The sequence below is a fragment of the Macaca fascicularis genome, chromosome 1 (genome assembly GCF_037993035.2).
Source record: "Macaca fascicularis isolate 582-1 chromosome 1, T2T-MFA8v1.1".
Lineage (NCBI taxonomy): Eukaryota > Metazoa > Chordata > Mammalia > Primates > Cercopithecidae > Macaca > Macaca fascicularis.
The window spans coordinates 171,224,056-171,241,833 of NC_088375.1; the positions used below are offsets into that span (position 1 = coordinate 171,224,056).

General features: G+C 37.0%; 1 protein-coding gene across 28 annotated transcripts in view; it reads left to right on the forward strand.

Moving 5' to 3' along the window:
• ITGB3BP (integrin subunit beta 3 binding protein) overlaps window positions 1-17,778 on the forward strand; it is a 74,102-nt gene that overhangs the window by 21,202 nt on the left and 35,122 nt on the right. For all 28 annotated transcript variants that reach the window (XM_074005003.1, XM_074004984.1, XM_074004962.1 and 25 more), the window contains one exon: window positions 11,060-11,195. In XM_074005003.1, the coding sequence (XP_073861104.1) occupies window positions 11,132-11,195 (64 nt within the window). In that variant the 5' untranslated portion in view covers window positions 11,060-11,131. The remainder of the gene's footprint in view (window positions 1-11,059; window positions 11,196-17,778) is intronic.

Consider the following 17,778-nt stretch of genomic DNA (forward strand, 5'->3'; position numbering starts at 1 on the left):
TTCCATTTATTTAGATCTCGCTTAATGTCTTTCAATAGTTTTATAGTTTTTAGTATGTAACTTGGAGTTTTTTGATTAAATTTATTCCTAAGTATTTTACTCTTTTTAAGCTATTATCAATGGAATTGCTTTATAATGTCATTTTTTTTTTTTTTGAGACGGAGTCTCGCTCTGTCGCCCAAGCCGGAGTGCAGTGGCGCGATCCTGGCTCACTGCAAGCTCCGCCTCCTGGGTTCACGCCATTCTCCTGTCCCAGCCTCCCGAGTAGCTGGGACTACAGGCGCCCGCCACCGTGCCCGGCTCATTTTTTGTATTTTTAGTAGAGATGGGGTTTCACTGTGGTCTCGATCTCCTGACCTTGTGATCCACCCACCTCGGCCTCCCAAAATGCTGGGATTACAGGCGTGAGCCACCGCGCCCGGCCTTATAATGTGATTTTTAGAGTAGTCACTGCTAATGTATGGAAATACACTGATTTTTACATATGGATCATATATCCTGCTGCCTTGCTGAACCGATTTATTAACATTAATAATTTGGGGATTTTCCTTTTTCTGTTTTTTGAGACGGAGTCTCGCTCTGTTGCCCAGGCTGGAGTGCAATGGCGCAATCCCGGCTCACTGCAGCCTCTGCCTCCTGGGTTGAAGGAGTTCTCCTGCCTCAGCCTCCCAAGTACCTGGGACTACAGGTGCACGCAACCACGCCAAACTAATTTTTGTATTTTTAGTAGAGACAGAGTTTCACCATGTTGGTCAAGCTGGTCTCGAACTCCTGACCTCAGGTGATTCACCCATCTCGGCCTCCCAAAGTGCTGGGATTACAGGCATGAGCCACAGTCCCCCACCCTATTTAGGGTATTCTATATATAAGATCAGGTCATCTGCAAGTAGGGATAGTTTTACCTCTTCTTTTCCAATCTATGCCTTTTATTTCTTTTTCGTGCTCATTTCTTTGGCCAGAACCTCCTGAACAATGTTAAGTAGAAGTGGCAAGAGCAGACATCCTTTTCTTGTACTTGATCTTAGAGGGAAATAATCCAGTTTTTCATTGTTAAGTATGATGTTAGCTCTGAGTTTTTCATACATGTCTTTTATCAGATTGAGAAAATTCTGTTCTATTCCTAGTCTGTTGAGTGTTTTTGTCATGAAAGGATGTTAGATTTTTGTCAGTTACTTTTCCTGCATAATTGAGATGATCGTGTGTGCTTTTTTCTTTTATTCTCTTAATATAATGTATTACATTGATTGATATGTGTATGTTGAACCAACCTTGCTTTCCTTGGATAAATTCTGCTTGTGTATGACATGTAATTCTTTTTTGCTGCAAATTTCAATTTGCCAGGATTTTTACATCTATATTTATAAGGGATTTAGGTCTGTAATGTTCTGGTGTCAGAATAATACTGGCTTCAGAGAATTAGGAAATGTTTCCTCCTATTTTTTGAGAGTTTGAGAAAAATTGGTGTCACTTCTTTAAACATTAGTAGAAAGGCTGGGCACAGTGGCTCACACCTGTAATCCTAGCACTTTAGGAGGCCGAGGCAGGCAGATCACCTGAGGCTGGGAGTTCGAGACCAGCCTGACCAACATGGAGAAATCCCCGTCTCTACTAAAAAATACAAAATTAGCCCAGCGTGGTGGCACATGCCTGTAATCCCAGCTACTCGGGAGGCTGAGGCAGGAGAATCGCTTGAACCCGGGAGACAGGTTGCGGTGAGCTGAGATGACGCTACTGCACTCCAGCCTGGGCAACAAGAGTGAAACTCCATCTCAAGAAAAAAACAACAACAACAACAACAACACTAGTAGAATTCACCAGTGAGACTACCTGGTCCTGGACTTTTCTTTGTTGTAAATTTTTTGAATGTTAACTCTATGTCTTTACATGCTGTTGATTTATTCAGATTTTCCAGTTCCCCATAATTCAATCCTGGTATGTTACGTGTTTCTGGAAATTTGCCTGTTTCATCTAGATTATCTAATTTGTTGGCATGTAGTTGGTCATCGTATCCCTTTATGATTTCTTTTATTTCTGCAAGACCGGTTATAACATCCCCTCTTCATCCCATATTTTATAATTTGACTCCCCATCCCTTCCTTCCTCCCACTCTCCCTCCCTCCTTTTCTTCCTTCCTTCATCAGTCTAGCTAAAGATTTACCAATTTTGTTGATCTCCTCAAGGTACTGACTTTTGGAATCACTGATCTCTATTGTTTTTTGTTCTCCATTTCATTTGTTTTCTCTTTGTCTTTTTTTTCCTTCTGCTTGCCTTGGGTTTAGTTTGCTTTTCTTCTGCTGGTGTCTTACAGTGGAAGCTTAGGTTATTGATTTGAGAGCTGTCTCTTTTAACATAGTTATTTGCAGCTATAAATTTACCTCTGAGTACCACTTTCACTACATCCCATTAAGTTTTTGTATGTTTTGTTTCGTTTTGTTCTTAATGTGTTTTTTAAGTTTTAAAAAAATTCCTTCTTTGACCCATTGGTTATTTAGCAGTGTATTGTTTTATTTACACATATTTGTGTATTTTCTAAGTTTTCTTCTGCTATTTTTATTGTCATTCCATGTGGCCAGAGAACATTCTTTTTTTTTTTTTTTTTTTTTTGAGACGGAGTCTCACGCTGTTGCCCAGGCTGGAGTGCAGTGGCGCGATCTCGGCTCACTGCAAGCTCCGCCTCCTGGGTTCACGCCATTCTCCTGCCTCAGCCTCCTGAGTAGCTAGGACTACAGGCGCCCGCCACCGCGCCCGGCTAATTTTTTGTATTTTTAGTAGAGACGGGGTTTCACTGTGGTCTCGATCTCCTGACCTTGTGATCCGCCCGCCTCGGCCTCCCAAAGTGCTGGGATTACAGGCTTGAGCCACCGCGCCCGGCCGAGAACATTCTTTATGAGAACATTGTATTATTTTCATCTTTTTAAATGTGTTGAGACCTGTTTTGTGGCCCAACATATTGTTATCCTGCCAAAGATTTTATGTGCACTTGAGAAGAATGTGTATTCTGCTGCTATTGGGGGAGGGTTCTATAGATGTCTGTTAAGTCTAGTTGGTATGTAGTTTTGTTCAAATTTTCTGTTTCCTTGCTGATTTTCTGTCTAGTTTTTGTATTCATTGTTGAATGCGGGGAATTGAAGTTTCCAACTATTATAGTTGAATTTTCAATCTCTCCCTTCCAATTCTGCCAGTTTTTGTTTTATGTATTTTGGGCCTCTCCTATTAGATATGCGTATGTTTATAATTGTATATCTTTTTTTGTTTTTTGTTTTTTTCCCCAATAAGTATTTATTCATTGTATTGTCTTGGAAAAAAAAAGAAAAAGAGGGGGAAAGGAACAGGATGTGTTACAATAGTGCAACAGAAAAGAAGTGCCGAGTACAGGAAATTGACCATAAAATAAACACATCCCAGTGATAAAGTCACCAGAGCCCAAGGGAGCTCAGTCTCCTGCAGTTCAGGAAGATGGGGAAGGGAACAAGAAAAGAACAGACAGGTACACACTCTGCCTACCTTCTGTCCTTCCCTCTTCATGAATTGAGACTTGCACAGAGCTTTAGTTTCTGTCAGTAAACATCGAGCTACATTTGTCCATCTCTTATTAATCAATCTTGTGGTCACTTTGATGTACATGTTTTGCACCTATATAAAAGCTTCTGAGTGACTTAGATACTTAGATTTAGCTTCCTTTTCTTACTCTCCCACCCAGGATGAGACACGTCACCCAATACATCCTATTTGCCCTGTTTGAACAAAGTGATGTAAACTTATAGTGCTCGTAGGGCAGGTAAATGAAACTCCCTTTCTCTTCAACTACTATGACTGTACAATCACTACTGCAACAATGCAGGACAGTGGCTCCAGATAGTATTAACAAAAGCCCTTGGTAATGGGACTGGGTCTCTAAGTCCAGAATTTTCAAAAGTTAAGGATTTTTTGTTTTATTTTATTTTTTTAGAGTATGGATCTCACTCTGTCATCCAAACTGGTGTGCAGTGGTATGATCATGTTTCAGTGCAGCCTCGAACTCCTGGACTCAAGTGATCCTCACAGCTCAACCTCCCGAGTAGCTAAGACTACAGGCACATGCCACCACACCTGGCTAGAAAAATTAAGGATTTTTGTCTTTGCTTCATACATTTATTCCTGGGCAGCACAGATGGGTACAAGCGTTTCATTTAAAAAACCTATGCCTATCAGCTCATACTTTGACACACACACACACACACACACACACCTCAATGTGCATGGTAGATTTAGTTTAATCTCAGTGAAGGATGGATCTGGTGTGTGAAGCAAGTCTAGTACTCTAGGATTAGAGGCTTGGCGTAGGAATCCTTTATTGCATATGTAGACAGCTTTATCTAACCTTATTCCTCTCTAGGCCTTTCACCTGGCCCAGGCTCTAACCTCTCAGCACCACCTTCCTATTCATACTCATGTCCAATCTTCCAGTAAAATGAGATCAAGTCATGGGACAAATCAACTAAAACCAAGTATCCCAAGAAACAATATCAAGCTGGAGGAGTTTTAAGAAGACATTGCAGCAGAAAACCCAGCCCTTACTGACAAAAATGAGATAGTCCAATAGGCTATGTACTCCAAGTAGTTGTTTTTTTGTGGTGGTAATTTAAACGACAACACAAAGTATTTCTGCTGTGCAGACCTGGAGCGGCTGTCAAATTATCCCTGAGGTTGCCTGTGTACCTCACAGCAAAGTATAAAAATAAGGACCTTAGATTAAAATATATAAAAATATTTTTATTAAGGAAACAAAAGTTAAAATGCACAAGATACATCATTTGCACACATCAAGTACAGTTGGCCTCCTGGAGAAAGTGAGAACCAAGGTGCACTTGTTCAAAGGAGCAAATAAAATTATAGGGCCAGGTGCAGTGGCTCACAACTGTAATCCCAGCACTTTGGGAGACTGAGGCTAGCAGATTGCTTGAACTCAGGAATTTGAGATCAGCCTGGCAACATCACAAAACCCTGTCTCTACCAAAAGTACAAAAAATTAGCCAGGCATGGTGGCATGCACCTGTAGTCCCAATTACTCAGGAGGCTGAGGTGGGAGGGTCAATTGAACCCAGGAGGCGGATGTTGCAGTGAGCCATGATCATACCACTGCACTCCAGCCTAGGTAACAGAGTCAGACTGTATCTCAAAAAAAAAAAAAAAAAAACCAAAAATTACAGTGGCCCAGAATGAGGCAGGAGTAAGCTTAGAAGTTGCAAATCTGCAGCTGTTTGCTTAAGCGCCCCTTTTGCCTGTAATCATACCCGTTGCTTGGAATAGTTCCCGGCTCCCTGTCTCATGAATGGGTTATGAGTAGACACATGGAAAAGCCCCGCCCTGATCTACCTGAGAGATTCCCTCCCACAGAATGTTGTGGCTTCTTGGTGTTGTCCATGAACCTGGTTTCATGCTAAATCTTTTCATTCTGGTATAGGAAATATTATTATATATCCCTGTTCAAAAGGAAAATGGGTTGCCCAGAGTGGAGCCTAAGATAAAGCATCCTGGTCCTAGGGAGCTTTTCCATAAAAGCCCTCACTTTTTTTTTGCTTGAATGGCATGGTTGGAATTCCTTTGCCTTCACCCTCACCCCCACCTCCCTCTACAAGGGAAGAGAGTGATTGCCGTGGATCCTGGCCTGAGATACATGGCAGTGCCAGCTGCGCGCTACCTGCCCCATCCTACTTTCTTTGCTCTTTGCTAGTTGAGTGAGGGAATATATTCGTTAAGTGAGGAAACTGAAATTCAGATAAGTGGTGCGTCCATGATAGCATAGCTGGGGAGCAGCAAAACCATTATGTGAGCCCAGGCTTTCCAACGTTAAGTCTGCGGTTCCTTCCATATACCACAGCTATCTTTCCTTTAGTGTAATTGTTTAAAGACTTCATGATTCTTCATTCTCTTTGGAAAATCTTATTTCTAATACTGTTGTTGGATATATTTTTATATTATCTTTAGCAATTGATTAAATCTGTTAAACATTTTTTAAATACTGGGTCAATTCATTGGGGAAAAAGAAAGTCTTTAATAAATAGTAACCATATAGAAAAAATTCATTTCATATACAAAATTCATATGCACTTCATATCTCACTTTATTTGCAAAGTTTATTCCAAGAAGGATCATAGGCCTAAAGTAAAGCCAAACCATAAAGTCTCTGGAAGCCTGCGTGGTGGCTTCTGGCTGTAATCCCAGCTTTGGGGGAGGCTGAGGTGGGAGAATTGCTTGAGGCTAGCAATTTGGGACAAGCCTGGGCAATGTAGTAAGACCCTGTCTCTAAAAAAATTTTGTTTGTTAAATAAGCTAGCATGGTAGTGCGCACCTATAGTCTCAGCTACTCAGGAGGGTAAAGTGGGAGGATCGCTTGAGCCCAGGAGTTCAAGGCTGCAGTGAGCTGTGATAGTGCCACTGCACTTCAGTCTAGGTGACAGAGAAAGACTTCATCCCTTAGAAAAAAAAAATTACAGTGTAAGAGAATGACGGTAATGATACTTTTATTATTAAAATTAATACCTTTAAATTGTGAAAAAATAATTACTACAAATAGAAAAACCAGTGCATCAATGTTTTTAACCAGTATTTTATTTTTCTTGTTAGGGTGAAATTTGCATATTATTAATTTCAAAGATCTTGAGTGTATAATTCAAGGAGTTTTAGCAAATGCATAATTCAGTACCGTAGCTCTTAATATATTGGTCATATTCTTTCCTTGCTATCCCTGTAAGTTCGCTAAGATAAGTTCAAAATGTTTCTGTTCTCCATAGCTACCATAAAAACAAAACCCCAGCATTTTTAGAACCATTAAGGTTGATAATTGTGGTAGCTGATAAGAAGGTAGTTGGGGCTGGATGTGGTATCTCACGCCTATAATCCCAGCCCTTTGGGAGGCCAAGGTGGGCAGATCACTTGAGGTCAGGAGTTAGAGACCAGCCTGGTGAACATAGTGAAACCCTGTCTCTACTAAAAATACACAAATTAGCCGGACGTGGTGGTGGGCACCTATAATCCCAGCTACCTCGCCTAAACCCGGGAGGCAGAGATTGCAGTGAGCCAAGACGATGCCACTACACTCCAGTCCAGGGGACCCAGCGAGACTCTGTCTCAAAAAACTAAAGAAGGTAGTTGGTTGGTATCTAGTACTCTTCTAGGAACCTTAGGCCCAAATTGTGAAAAGTCTCTAAGGCAGCTAATGCTAGAGTTTTCTAATGTAAATTTCATAATTAGTACTAATAATGCATATTATCTTAGGTGAGACACTCCGATAGCTTAAATAACCAGTATAAGTTTATGAAGAATTATCTCCTTCTAGCTGCCCTTTTGTTTCTAGTTGGCCAGACACTACAGTATCTGTGTTTTAAATATTTTAGCATAGGCTGGCAGTTCAAAATAATGATAAAGTATCCTTTAAACCCCATATTTTATCCTGCAAGAATTTTTCGTTAGTACTTTCTAGACTGTTTATAATAGGTTTAAAAAAATCAATAAAATGCAGGCATTTTTTGTAGTGTATGCTTTAAACAAGGTGACAAAGCAAGCTACAATTTGTGAAAGATATTGAAGGAAGGAAAGGAAAATATCATATCTATTTGAAATTATTGAGAGAACATTGATTTTTTCTCTCAGGCAGAAAAATCGATGCCCAAATTTTAGTTTTGCTAATGTACAAGATTAGACCTCCTTATAAAAAGTACAGTAGCATTTGGGCGGGACTGATTGCAGCATCTTAGAATGTGGCATTTCTTCTGTTTAGAAATGGTGTTAAATAACTCTAAGGAGTCAGGAAATATTACAAGCAGGTTTGTTTATTTGTTTGTTTGTTTTTTGAGACAGAATCTCCCATGTCGCCCAGGCTAGAGTGCGGTGGTGTGATCTTGGCTCACTGCAACCTCTGCCACCTGGGTCCAAGTGATTCTCGTGCCTCGGCCTCCTGAGTAACTGGACTACAGGTGCGCCACCACACCTGGCAAATTTTTGTGTTTTTAGTAGAGACGGGGTTTCCCCGTGTTGCCAGGCTGGTCTCCCACTCAGCCTCAAGCGATTCACCCACCTTGGCCTCCCAAAGTGCTGGGATTACAGGCATGAGCTGCCAGCAGTTGTAAATTATTATAGAAGTGGTTGTGACATCTATTTTCTTGTATGTGTGTGTGTTTGTTTGTGTGTGTATATTGTGATCCACAGCTCACTATAGCCTCAACTTCCTGGGTTTAAGTGATCTTCCCACTTCAGCCTCCAAAGTAGCTAGACCACAGGCATGCACCATTATGCCCAGCTCATTTTTTGATACTTTTTGTGGAGATAGGGTTTTGTCATGTTGCCCAGGCTGGTTTCGAACTCCTGAGCTCAAGCAATCCTCCTGCCTTGGCTTCCCAAAGTGCTGGGATAACAGGCATGAAACGCCCTGCCCAGCCAACACCAACATCTCTTTCTTTCTCTCCCTCCCTCCTTCCCTCCCTCCCTCCCTTCCTTCCTTCCTCCCTTCCTCCCTTCCTCCCTTCCTCCCTTCCTCCCTTCCTCCCTTCCTTTCTTTCTTTCTCGTTTTGTTTACATCCTGAGTCCTTGCTTTTTTCTAGCCAAAACTAGCCCTCTTACTTTTTCTTCCTGTTTTTCTAAAGGACTCATAGGTAGTCCTCATCGTTGCTGAGTGGAAGGAGTACTGACTTCTCAGTAGCTCAGTCTTCTCTCAAATCCCAGTATTCTTAATTCCTCCTTTTGTGGGAGAGTAATAAGTAGGCCAAGACCTTCAAAGTTTGGGAGATGGCAGAATGGAAATTCTCAGATCGATTCTAGGATTACTTTTAAACCTCTTCAGAGATGAAAAGTTAGAGGAACTTGGTACAACCTTGAGGGAAAGAAAACTTACGGAAGTAGGGTTATGCCTTTGTGTGTACCAGTAGGGCAGATAAACAAAAGTGCATATTTACTGAAGAATATTTAGTGGTATAGTAGGGAAAGGGTAGATTTTCAGTTTTCCTTCTGTGTGTGGTAGTTGTAGACAGACATTTTTCTTTTTAACCAACACAAATGACCAAAAAAAAAAAAAAGAGAGAAGCCTCAGTATTTCTAAAATGAGGCAAAAATACACACACACACACAGAGCACATGCACACTCACAGTTATTTTCTGAAAGCTGGAAAATTGTTTGCCAGGAGAAATGTATGATCTACAGGTAAAATGTTTAGATATTTGGCAATTGGATAAATAATTTTTTGGTGAAAATAGGAAAACAGATTGACATAAATGTACATTAGGGTAGTGACTTTCATTTCTTGTACATACACAGTGAAGTAGTTCTGGGCAATAAATTCTTGGAAAAATAGAGTAGGAATTGGATAAATGTCATAGTTTATGACTGAATACATACAAACAGGTGAAAACTCAAGATGGAGAGGTAATAATAACCACCTGATAGACTTAAAACCTTTTCACTGTACAAAAAAAGATTGCTTTAGAGTTATAACTTGATACTATAGTTTGATTTCTTAAAAGATATTCATTCCTTTTGTGGCCACTATGGATACATAAAATAAAAAATGCCTTTTGTTTCTCAATATAATTAAATATTGTTTCCCAATATTTAAAATCTTAACTGTAAAAAAAATTTTTTTGAATGCTATAGATTCTGGAACTAATATTAAGACTACTAAAAAAGATGACACAGCCACTATTTCCTCCATAGGTCTCTTAAAAATAAAGGATAGTTGACCATGCAGAGTTAAGGAACTATTTCAAATCCTCTGCCAAGCTATATCCAGTATGTTGGCAATATATGAGCCATCAGACCTTTCCTGTATCCCCCAGATCCATCCTATGCTGTCTGTTCCACCTCTTATTCCAGATTTCTCATGCTTTTTTCTGTGACAGACTACTGCAGCCAACTTTGAATTTTCCCTCTTCTCTGAATTTCATTGCATACATACTAATTTAAAACCTCTTCATTGTTGTTCTAACTTTTAGTAGACATTCCTTAAGGCCAGAGCAATTTGTTGTATTTCTTTGTACACATTAGTTAGCAGTGCTGGTGGGTGATCAGTAAGCCTTATGGAAAGCAAGTTTTAAGGGAATTCAGGAAAGGGAACAATTAATAGTATGACAATAGATATTTGAAGGAAAGGGATCATGAATGAGGACCTAAACTAAAGAAAGTCTAGGTCCTGGGGAAGATGAAAAAGAGGATGTTCCAAGCTGAGATTGCAGAATGATCTGAGACCCAAATGCACATAGCCTAGTGACTGAAGCTGTAGGTAACAGTGAATAATTGGATGAATGAACCAATTAATAAATTAGTATATTCTGAGTAGAGCAAGATGGCCAAATTTACTGGACTGTTCCTTGTAAGTCATTCATTCCTCACACATTTTTTTAGTTCTCTAGGATATAAAGATGAAAAAATAATATTTATTTTCAGGAGCAAATTCTAATCGAACAGACAGAAAAATTAAAACTTATTAAAATATGTTACCTGAAATAAGAGGTGTGTCCAACACCTGTGGAAACACAAAGGAGGAAGCTGCTAAGAGGAAGTTTGTAAGATGCGCCAGATCCTCAAAGGCCTTAAATGCCTGACTCAATTGTTTGGACATTATTTTGGTTATTATTGAAGCAAGACACTACATCAGACCACTTTGTGAAGCTGTAGGACAGCAGTTATCCTTCCTAAGGTTTCTGTGTGAGGCTTAGTAATAGGCACCTCTGAGAGTTTTCCTGCCCTGGCCCCATAATTATACTTCAAGTTCAGCTGAAAGCAAAAGTCAGGGTATGGTTGGGAGAGTTGGCCATCTCTAACCTATTTGGAAATACCATCTCAGAAGGTAGTAACCTTTTAATGCTAAAATTTAGTAAATATCAAATTGAGATGTTCTAGTTACTATAGAGACCTGAAATGCCTACCTAATTTGAAAGAATAGTGTTTACTCTGAGAGTGATAATTAAGTATATTTGTAATTGAAAAGCAAGAGCAAGGAAATGAATTTGAATTTTGCTGATTTTTAATGGTATATAATTTCAAAAATCTATAACATAACTATTTCTGTCCTAAATTATTTATTTCCAGTCATTTGATCCTTCAAAAATCACAAGGAAGAAAAGTTTTATAACTTATTCTCCAACAACTGGAACTTGTCAAATGAGTCTATTTGCTTCTCCCACAAGCTCTGAAGAACAAAAGCACAGAAATGGACTATCAAATGGTTAGTTGAACATTCTTTTCTACTTATTGTAAGGTTTTTCTAGTTATTGGCTAAATCAAAATTTTGCTTTAATTATATATGGATCTTGCTACAGCTGATTTTTCTCTTCTCTCAAATAATTTAATACCTTAATATAGGTGTTACTTAGGACATAAATGTAAACTTTCGGCACTTATTTTAAAATGCAACTGCAGGCTTTGTTCCCTTACTATCCCATCCATTAAATAGAAATTATGGCCTGACTTGCCTTCAGCTACTATCAATTATAATGGTTACAGATATGCCCCTTAACAAGCTATCCATCATGTGCATAAATTAACGGCAGCATAATTCAGGTGCTGCTGCACTACAACTTAAGAGTGATACTTCTAAATGGTACTTTTATTCATGTTTTCCATTTAGTTTTACCCACGTTTAGTATATCTTTATATAGCTTACCTTTATTTATTATATTTCATTCCCTTCTTTTTCTTGACTATTTCAAATGTATTTACAAAAGGTTTGTAGAATTTTTCCTTAGAGAAAAATCTAATTTTAGTATGAAATTCTTTATTTTAAAATATTATTAGTTTAATTTTAATTTTGACCATACATATTTGTTGTCCTCTGGTAGTTTATTGCTAAAATACTGATTTAAAAACACAAATCTCAATTTCATGGGTTTATTTATTTTTTTGAGAAAGATTATGAATCAGTGACATGTAGTTTTATAATATAAAATTTTAAATAGGCTCAAATTTAATAGTGTATCCTTTAGATATATTGTCATTAGCCTAATTCACATTTTATTGTTTAACATTTAGTGAGTGCTAGCATATACTAGAAGCTACCCAGAAACAAAGAAGTCTTGTTTTACGTGATTTGTTATAATGTAACACAAAATGAGATCTTAAAGTTTTGAATGTCTTTAATTTTACTTTAATCAAATGCTTTTTATCCTAAAGCTGTGACTATTAGGTTTCTCTTTCCCTAAACTGTATGAAAATGTATATACTTTAAGTTTCATAGTTCTATTTTTATATACATGCTATATCATATTAATTAAAAATAAATGCCTTAGAGATTGTACATCCCTATACTGAAATGTGAATAGATTTTAAGTTGATATGTACTCAATTTCCATATTGAAATTAAATATGGACTTAAGGGGACATTCTTTTTGCCCATAAAAAGATTGGTCACATGATTTCGGTTGACATTTAAGTGGATAATTATCACAAATTATAGTCCTAAGTAAGCTCTTTTTTTAAAAGTCAGATAGCAAGGGTTTCAGAGGTGCTGGCAATGTTCTATTTTTTGACCTACATAGTGGTTACACTGATTCACTCTAGTTATTCATCAGACTGTACATACATGTTTCATGTGTGCCGTAATGTATATATCTCACATATAGAAGTCTCTAAACAGGAGAATTTTGTCCAGAAATCTGTATCAGATTATGTCATTTGTAATAATTACATTGCTTATCCTAATATGTCATCTTGTACATGTTTTAAAAATAAAAAAGCTTGATTTTTATGAAGTAACTTAGTTCAAAATAAATGAGAAAATATGACTTATGAAGTCATTTAAATTCTAAATGAGGTCATAATCTCTCTTAACAAATCCCACTTTAAAAATATTATACAAAACATAATATAAAATTTAAATAACATTTTCAAGGACATTTTAGGTGCTACTCACTTCCCATCACACTTATGATGAGATCCAAAACCTTATCATGACATGGAAGGCCATATGTCCATCTAATTCCCAAACACCTCGTCTGCCTCATTTTCTACCCTCTTTTTACACTACTTTAGCCACTCTTACCTTCTTGCTATTTGTCAGTCATGCTGAGCCCCTTCTTGCCACGGGGTCTTGCAGTTCTCTCCACCTGGAATACTCCTCCTCCAGATATTTATATGTACTTTCTATGTACATTTGAACCATGTACTATGAGAACAGAAGACTTAATGTTATATTTAAATGCATTTGTAGTTATAAAAGGATGAAAAATTTGGTTCTATGTCTCCTTCTACATAGATTCTACATTGGCCAAATATGGGATTTGTTTCAACTCTTTAGTTTATACATTTAACAGATACGTTCATGCAGCACATAATAACGTTTCAGTCAGCGACAAACTATGTATATATCGGGGTCCCCCAAGATTATAATGGAGCTGAAAAATTCCTATTGTTTAGTGGCCCAGTAGCCGTCATAACATTGTAGCACAACATGTTACTCACATTTTTGTGGTGATGCCAGTGTAAACAAACCTAGTTCACTGCTAGTCGTATAAAAGCGTAGCATGTACAATTATGTATAGTACATGATATAGTTGTGTACTGCATAATGATGTTTTGTTCAACAACTGACCACATACAATGATGGTCCTGTAGGATTATAATACTGTATTTTACTATGCGTTTTTATGTTTAGATATGTTTAGATAAACAAATACTTACAATATGTTACAATTGCCTACAGTGTTCAGTACAGTAATATGCTGTGCAGGTTTGTAGACTAGGAGCAATAGGCTATACACTAGGTGTGTGCTAGGTTATACAATGGAGGTTTGTATAAGTATACCTACGATGTTTGCACAACAATGAGATCACCTCATGATGCATTTCTCAGAATGTATGTCCATAGTTAAGTGACACGTAACTCTATATGTATGTGTGTATGTTGTATATCATTTATATATTTTTTAATTTGTATGTGCATTATTATATTGCTGCCCTCCTCCAACCCGTAGCAAGTTTCTCCATACTATTACAGTTGACCCTTGAACAACATGGGTTTGAACTACACAGGTCCACTTATATGAAGATTGTTTTTGAATAAACATACTGGAAAATTTTTTGGAGTTTTGTGACGACTTTGTAAAACCCTGCAGACAAACTTTATAGACTATAAATATAAAAAAAAGAAAGTTAGGTTTGCCATGGATGCATAAAATATGTGTAGCTACTAGTCTATCATTTACCATAAAACATACACAAATTTATTATAAAAAAAAATTTATCAAAATTAATGCATACACTTAGACCCTACACAGTCCCATTTGCAGTTGAGAGATATGTAAATGAATATAAAGATGCAGTATTAAATCATAACTGCATAAAATTAACTCTAGTACATACTATACTACTATAATAATTTCATAGCTACCTCCTGTTGCTGTTTTAATGAGCTCAAGTGTTGCAAGTATCTGCTTGACATACCATGTGATGCTGATAATCTTTGCACAAGCAGTGTGTCTCTCAAGTAAATTGTGTATTGCAATAAAAAGTGATCTCATGGTTCTCGTATGTTTTTCATCATGTTTAGGGCTATGCTGGAAACCTTGAATAACACCGTGAAACCCACATAAAGTGCCACTAGTGATGCTAGAAGTGCTCCCAATGAGCAGAGGAAAATCATGATATTACAAGAAAAAGTTGAATTGCTTGATATGTACCGTAGATTAAGGTCTGCAGCTGTAGTTCCTACCGTTTCTGACAGTTCATCTTGTAAACAGATGACAAACTTATGGTATTGATTAATACTTTACAATACTGTAAATATTTTGTCTTACGATTTTCTTAATAACTTTTTTCTCTAGCTTACTTTATTGTAAGAATGCACAGTATAATACATGTAACACACAAAATATGTATTAATTGACTTTGTGGCATCTGGTCAACAGTAGGCTATTGGTAGTTAAGTTTTCGGAGAGTCAAGAGTTATACTTGGATTTTTGACTACATGGAGGGTTGGCACTCCTAACCCTCGAGTTGCTCAAGGGTCAGTTGTATGCATTTTAGAAAAGAAGAAAGAGTAAATTTTTCCCCTTTACTCCCATGAACACTTCAGACTCGTTATTTAATAATGAAAGTAGAAGAATAAACAAATTTGCATAGTCAGAGAGTACTTGTTAACTGGACAATAGATCTGTAAAAATCACCCAGACTATAACAATATAACAGCACAGAGAGATAAAAGGAAAATATGATAACACAATAAAGAGAAATGATAGGCAGAATAAGACTCTCCAACATCTGCCAAGTTGGAGTTCTACAAGGAGGAAATACTGAGAATAGGCTGTAGGCAGTATTCTAAGATATAAGGACTATCAGTTTTTCGTAATTAAGGAAAGATAAGAATGTGCAAATTAGAGTAGCATGCAAAGTCTGCGCAGGATAAAGTAAAACAGATCCACATCTAGTTATTTCATGATAAAACTGTATGTAGAACATCAAAGACAAAATTTTAAGGGCAACCAGAGAAAAGATAGTACCTACAAGAGAATAACAGACTGATAAACTCTTATTTATATCAGTAGACTCCAGCAGAAAATGCAATAATAGTATCAATTAGGAATCACAGTTGAGTTTTTATCCAGGAAGTGAGGATGAAATAAAGATATTTTCAGACAGTCTCAGAGAGTTTGCCACTCACAGATTCTCAGTGAAATAGCTACAAAATAAGTTATTTCTCTAAGAGGTAAAGTGAACCTCAGATAAAGGAGTGGAATTGCAAAAAGCAATAATGAAAAAGTGAATTAGCAAACGTGTTAATCTAATTACAAGTTTTGCTGACTATAAAGCAAAAGTCAAACAATTGGAGAGCAAGTGAAAAACAAATAATAGACCACACTAGCATGGAAGATAAGGAGGCAACAGATAAGAGTTACGATGTGGTTTTTTGTTTGTTTGTTTGTTTTTATACTTTAAGTTCTAGGGTACATGTGCATAAGGTGCAGGTTTGTTACATATGTGTACATGTGCCATGTTGGTGTGCTGCACCAATTAACTCATTAAGGTCCTTGTATTTTCAGGCAAATGATGAGATACCTATCACTTGACTTCATTGTATTTTTTGTTTTCTTGCCTGCAAAATGGAGAAGATAGTAATTCCTACCTCAGAATTTTGAGGATTAAATGAATTAATACACAGAAAGCACTTAGAATGGTACTTGACATATATTAATAGTATATGTTCTGTACATAGTTTAGCCATTTTAATTAATAGCCGTTTTAATTAATTAGACTTTAAGAAAAGACATAAGACAATTAAATTTGAAGGAATGGAAAAAGAAAACAAAGCAAATACTAGCTTTTTTTAAAAAAGCTAGTAGTTGCTACAAAAATAGATAGGCTGAAATAGACTTTACGCCTAAAAGGCTTTATTGAAGATAATGGGGCTCTTTTCATAAGAGATAGAGAAAGATTCACCACTACAAAAATAAAAGGATCCTGAGCCATATGTGCATCTAAAAAACTCAAAACATGATGAAATATGACAGGATAACAAGGGAGAAACTGATAAATCCACAGTCATTGTAGGAGATTTTAAACTATCTCTTTCAGAAACTGATGAAGAGGTTAAAAAGGAAGGATATAGGCAAGTTGTACATAATTAGCAAGCTTATCTAACGAGCTGTGGTCAGAAAAATACCCAACATATAATAAAGCACACATAGAATGTTCACAAAAATGTACCCAGCTTGGAGTTACAGAGGAGGTCTCACTGTACTAAAAATTACAGTCATATAGCTCACACTCTCTGACTAAAATTTCATACAATTAGGAATCAATAATGAAAAGGCAGCCCTCCAAAAATTTTAACCTGTATGTTTGGAAACCAAGAAACTTCTAAATAATTCATTGATCAGAAAAATTACAATGGAAAGTATAAAATATTTAGAATTGAATGATAATGAAAACATGTCAGCACTTAGAGGAGAAATTTATACCTACATTATACTAAAGCAGTTCTTGGTGGAAGCTTTATGCAGTCCTTCCTTCATATCTGGGGAATTGGTTCCTGGATCCCCCTCAGTTTTCAAGATCCACAGACCCTCAAGTCCCTTGTAGAAAATGGTATAGTATTTGCATATGACCAATACACCCTCCTATATACTTTAAATTATCTCAAGATTACTTATATACCTAATACAATGTAAGTGCTATGGAAATAGTTATACTGTATTGTTTAGGGAATTATGACAAGGAAAAGTCTGTATATGTTCAGTACAGATGCAACCATCCTTTTTTTAAACAAAGTATTTTTGATCCATGGTTGGTTGAATCCACAGATATAGAACCCACTAATACAGAGGGCCAACTGTACTTACAAATGCATATACAGTCCTGTGTCACTTAACAATGGGGATACCTTCTGAGAAAGGCATTGTTCAGTGATTTTGTCGTTGTATGAACATCATAGATTGTACTTACACAAACCTAGATGGCATAGCCTACTACACATTTATGCTATATGGTATAGCCTGTTGTTTGTAGGCTGCAAACCTATACAGTGGACTGTACTGAATACCATAGGCAATCAAAACATAATGGTATTGGTATATTTAAACATATCTGAGTAGAAAAGGTACAGTAGAAATATGGTGTTATAATCTTATGGGACCATTGTCATGTATGTGGTTTGTCACTCACCAAAGTGTTATACTGCTCATGACTGTATTTAAAAAGGAAGAATGATTGAAAACTATTGAGTCAAGCATTCAACTCAGAATGACTGAAAAAGAACAACAGAATGAACCCCCCAAAGCAGAAAGGAAATAATGATATGAAGAGAAATTATAAATTGA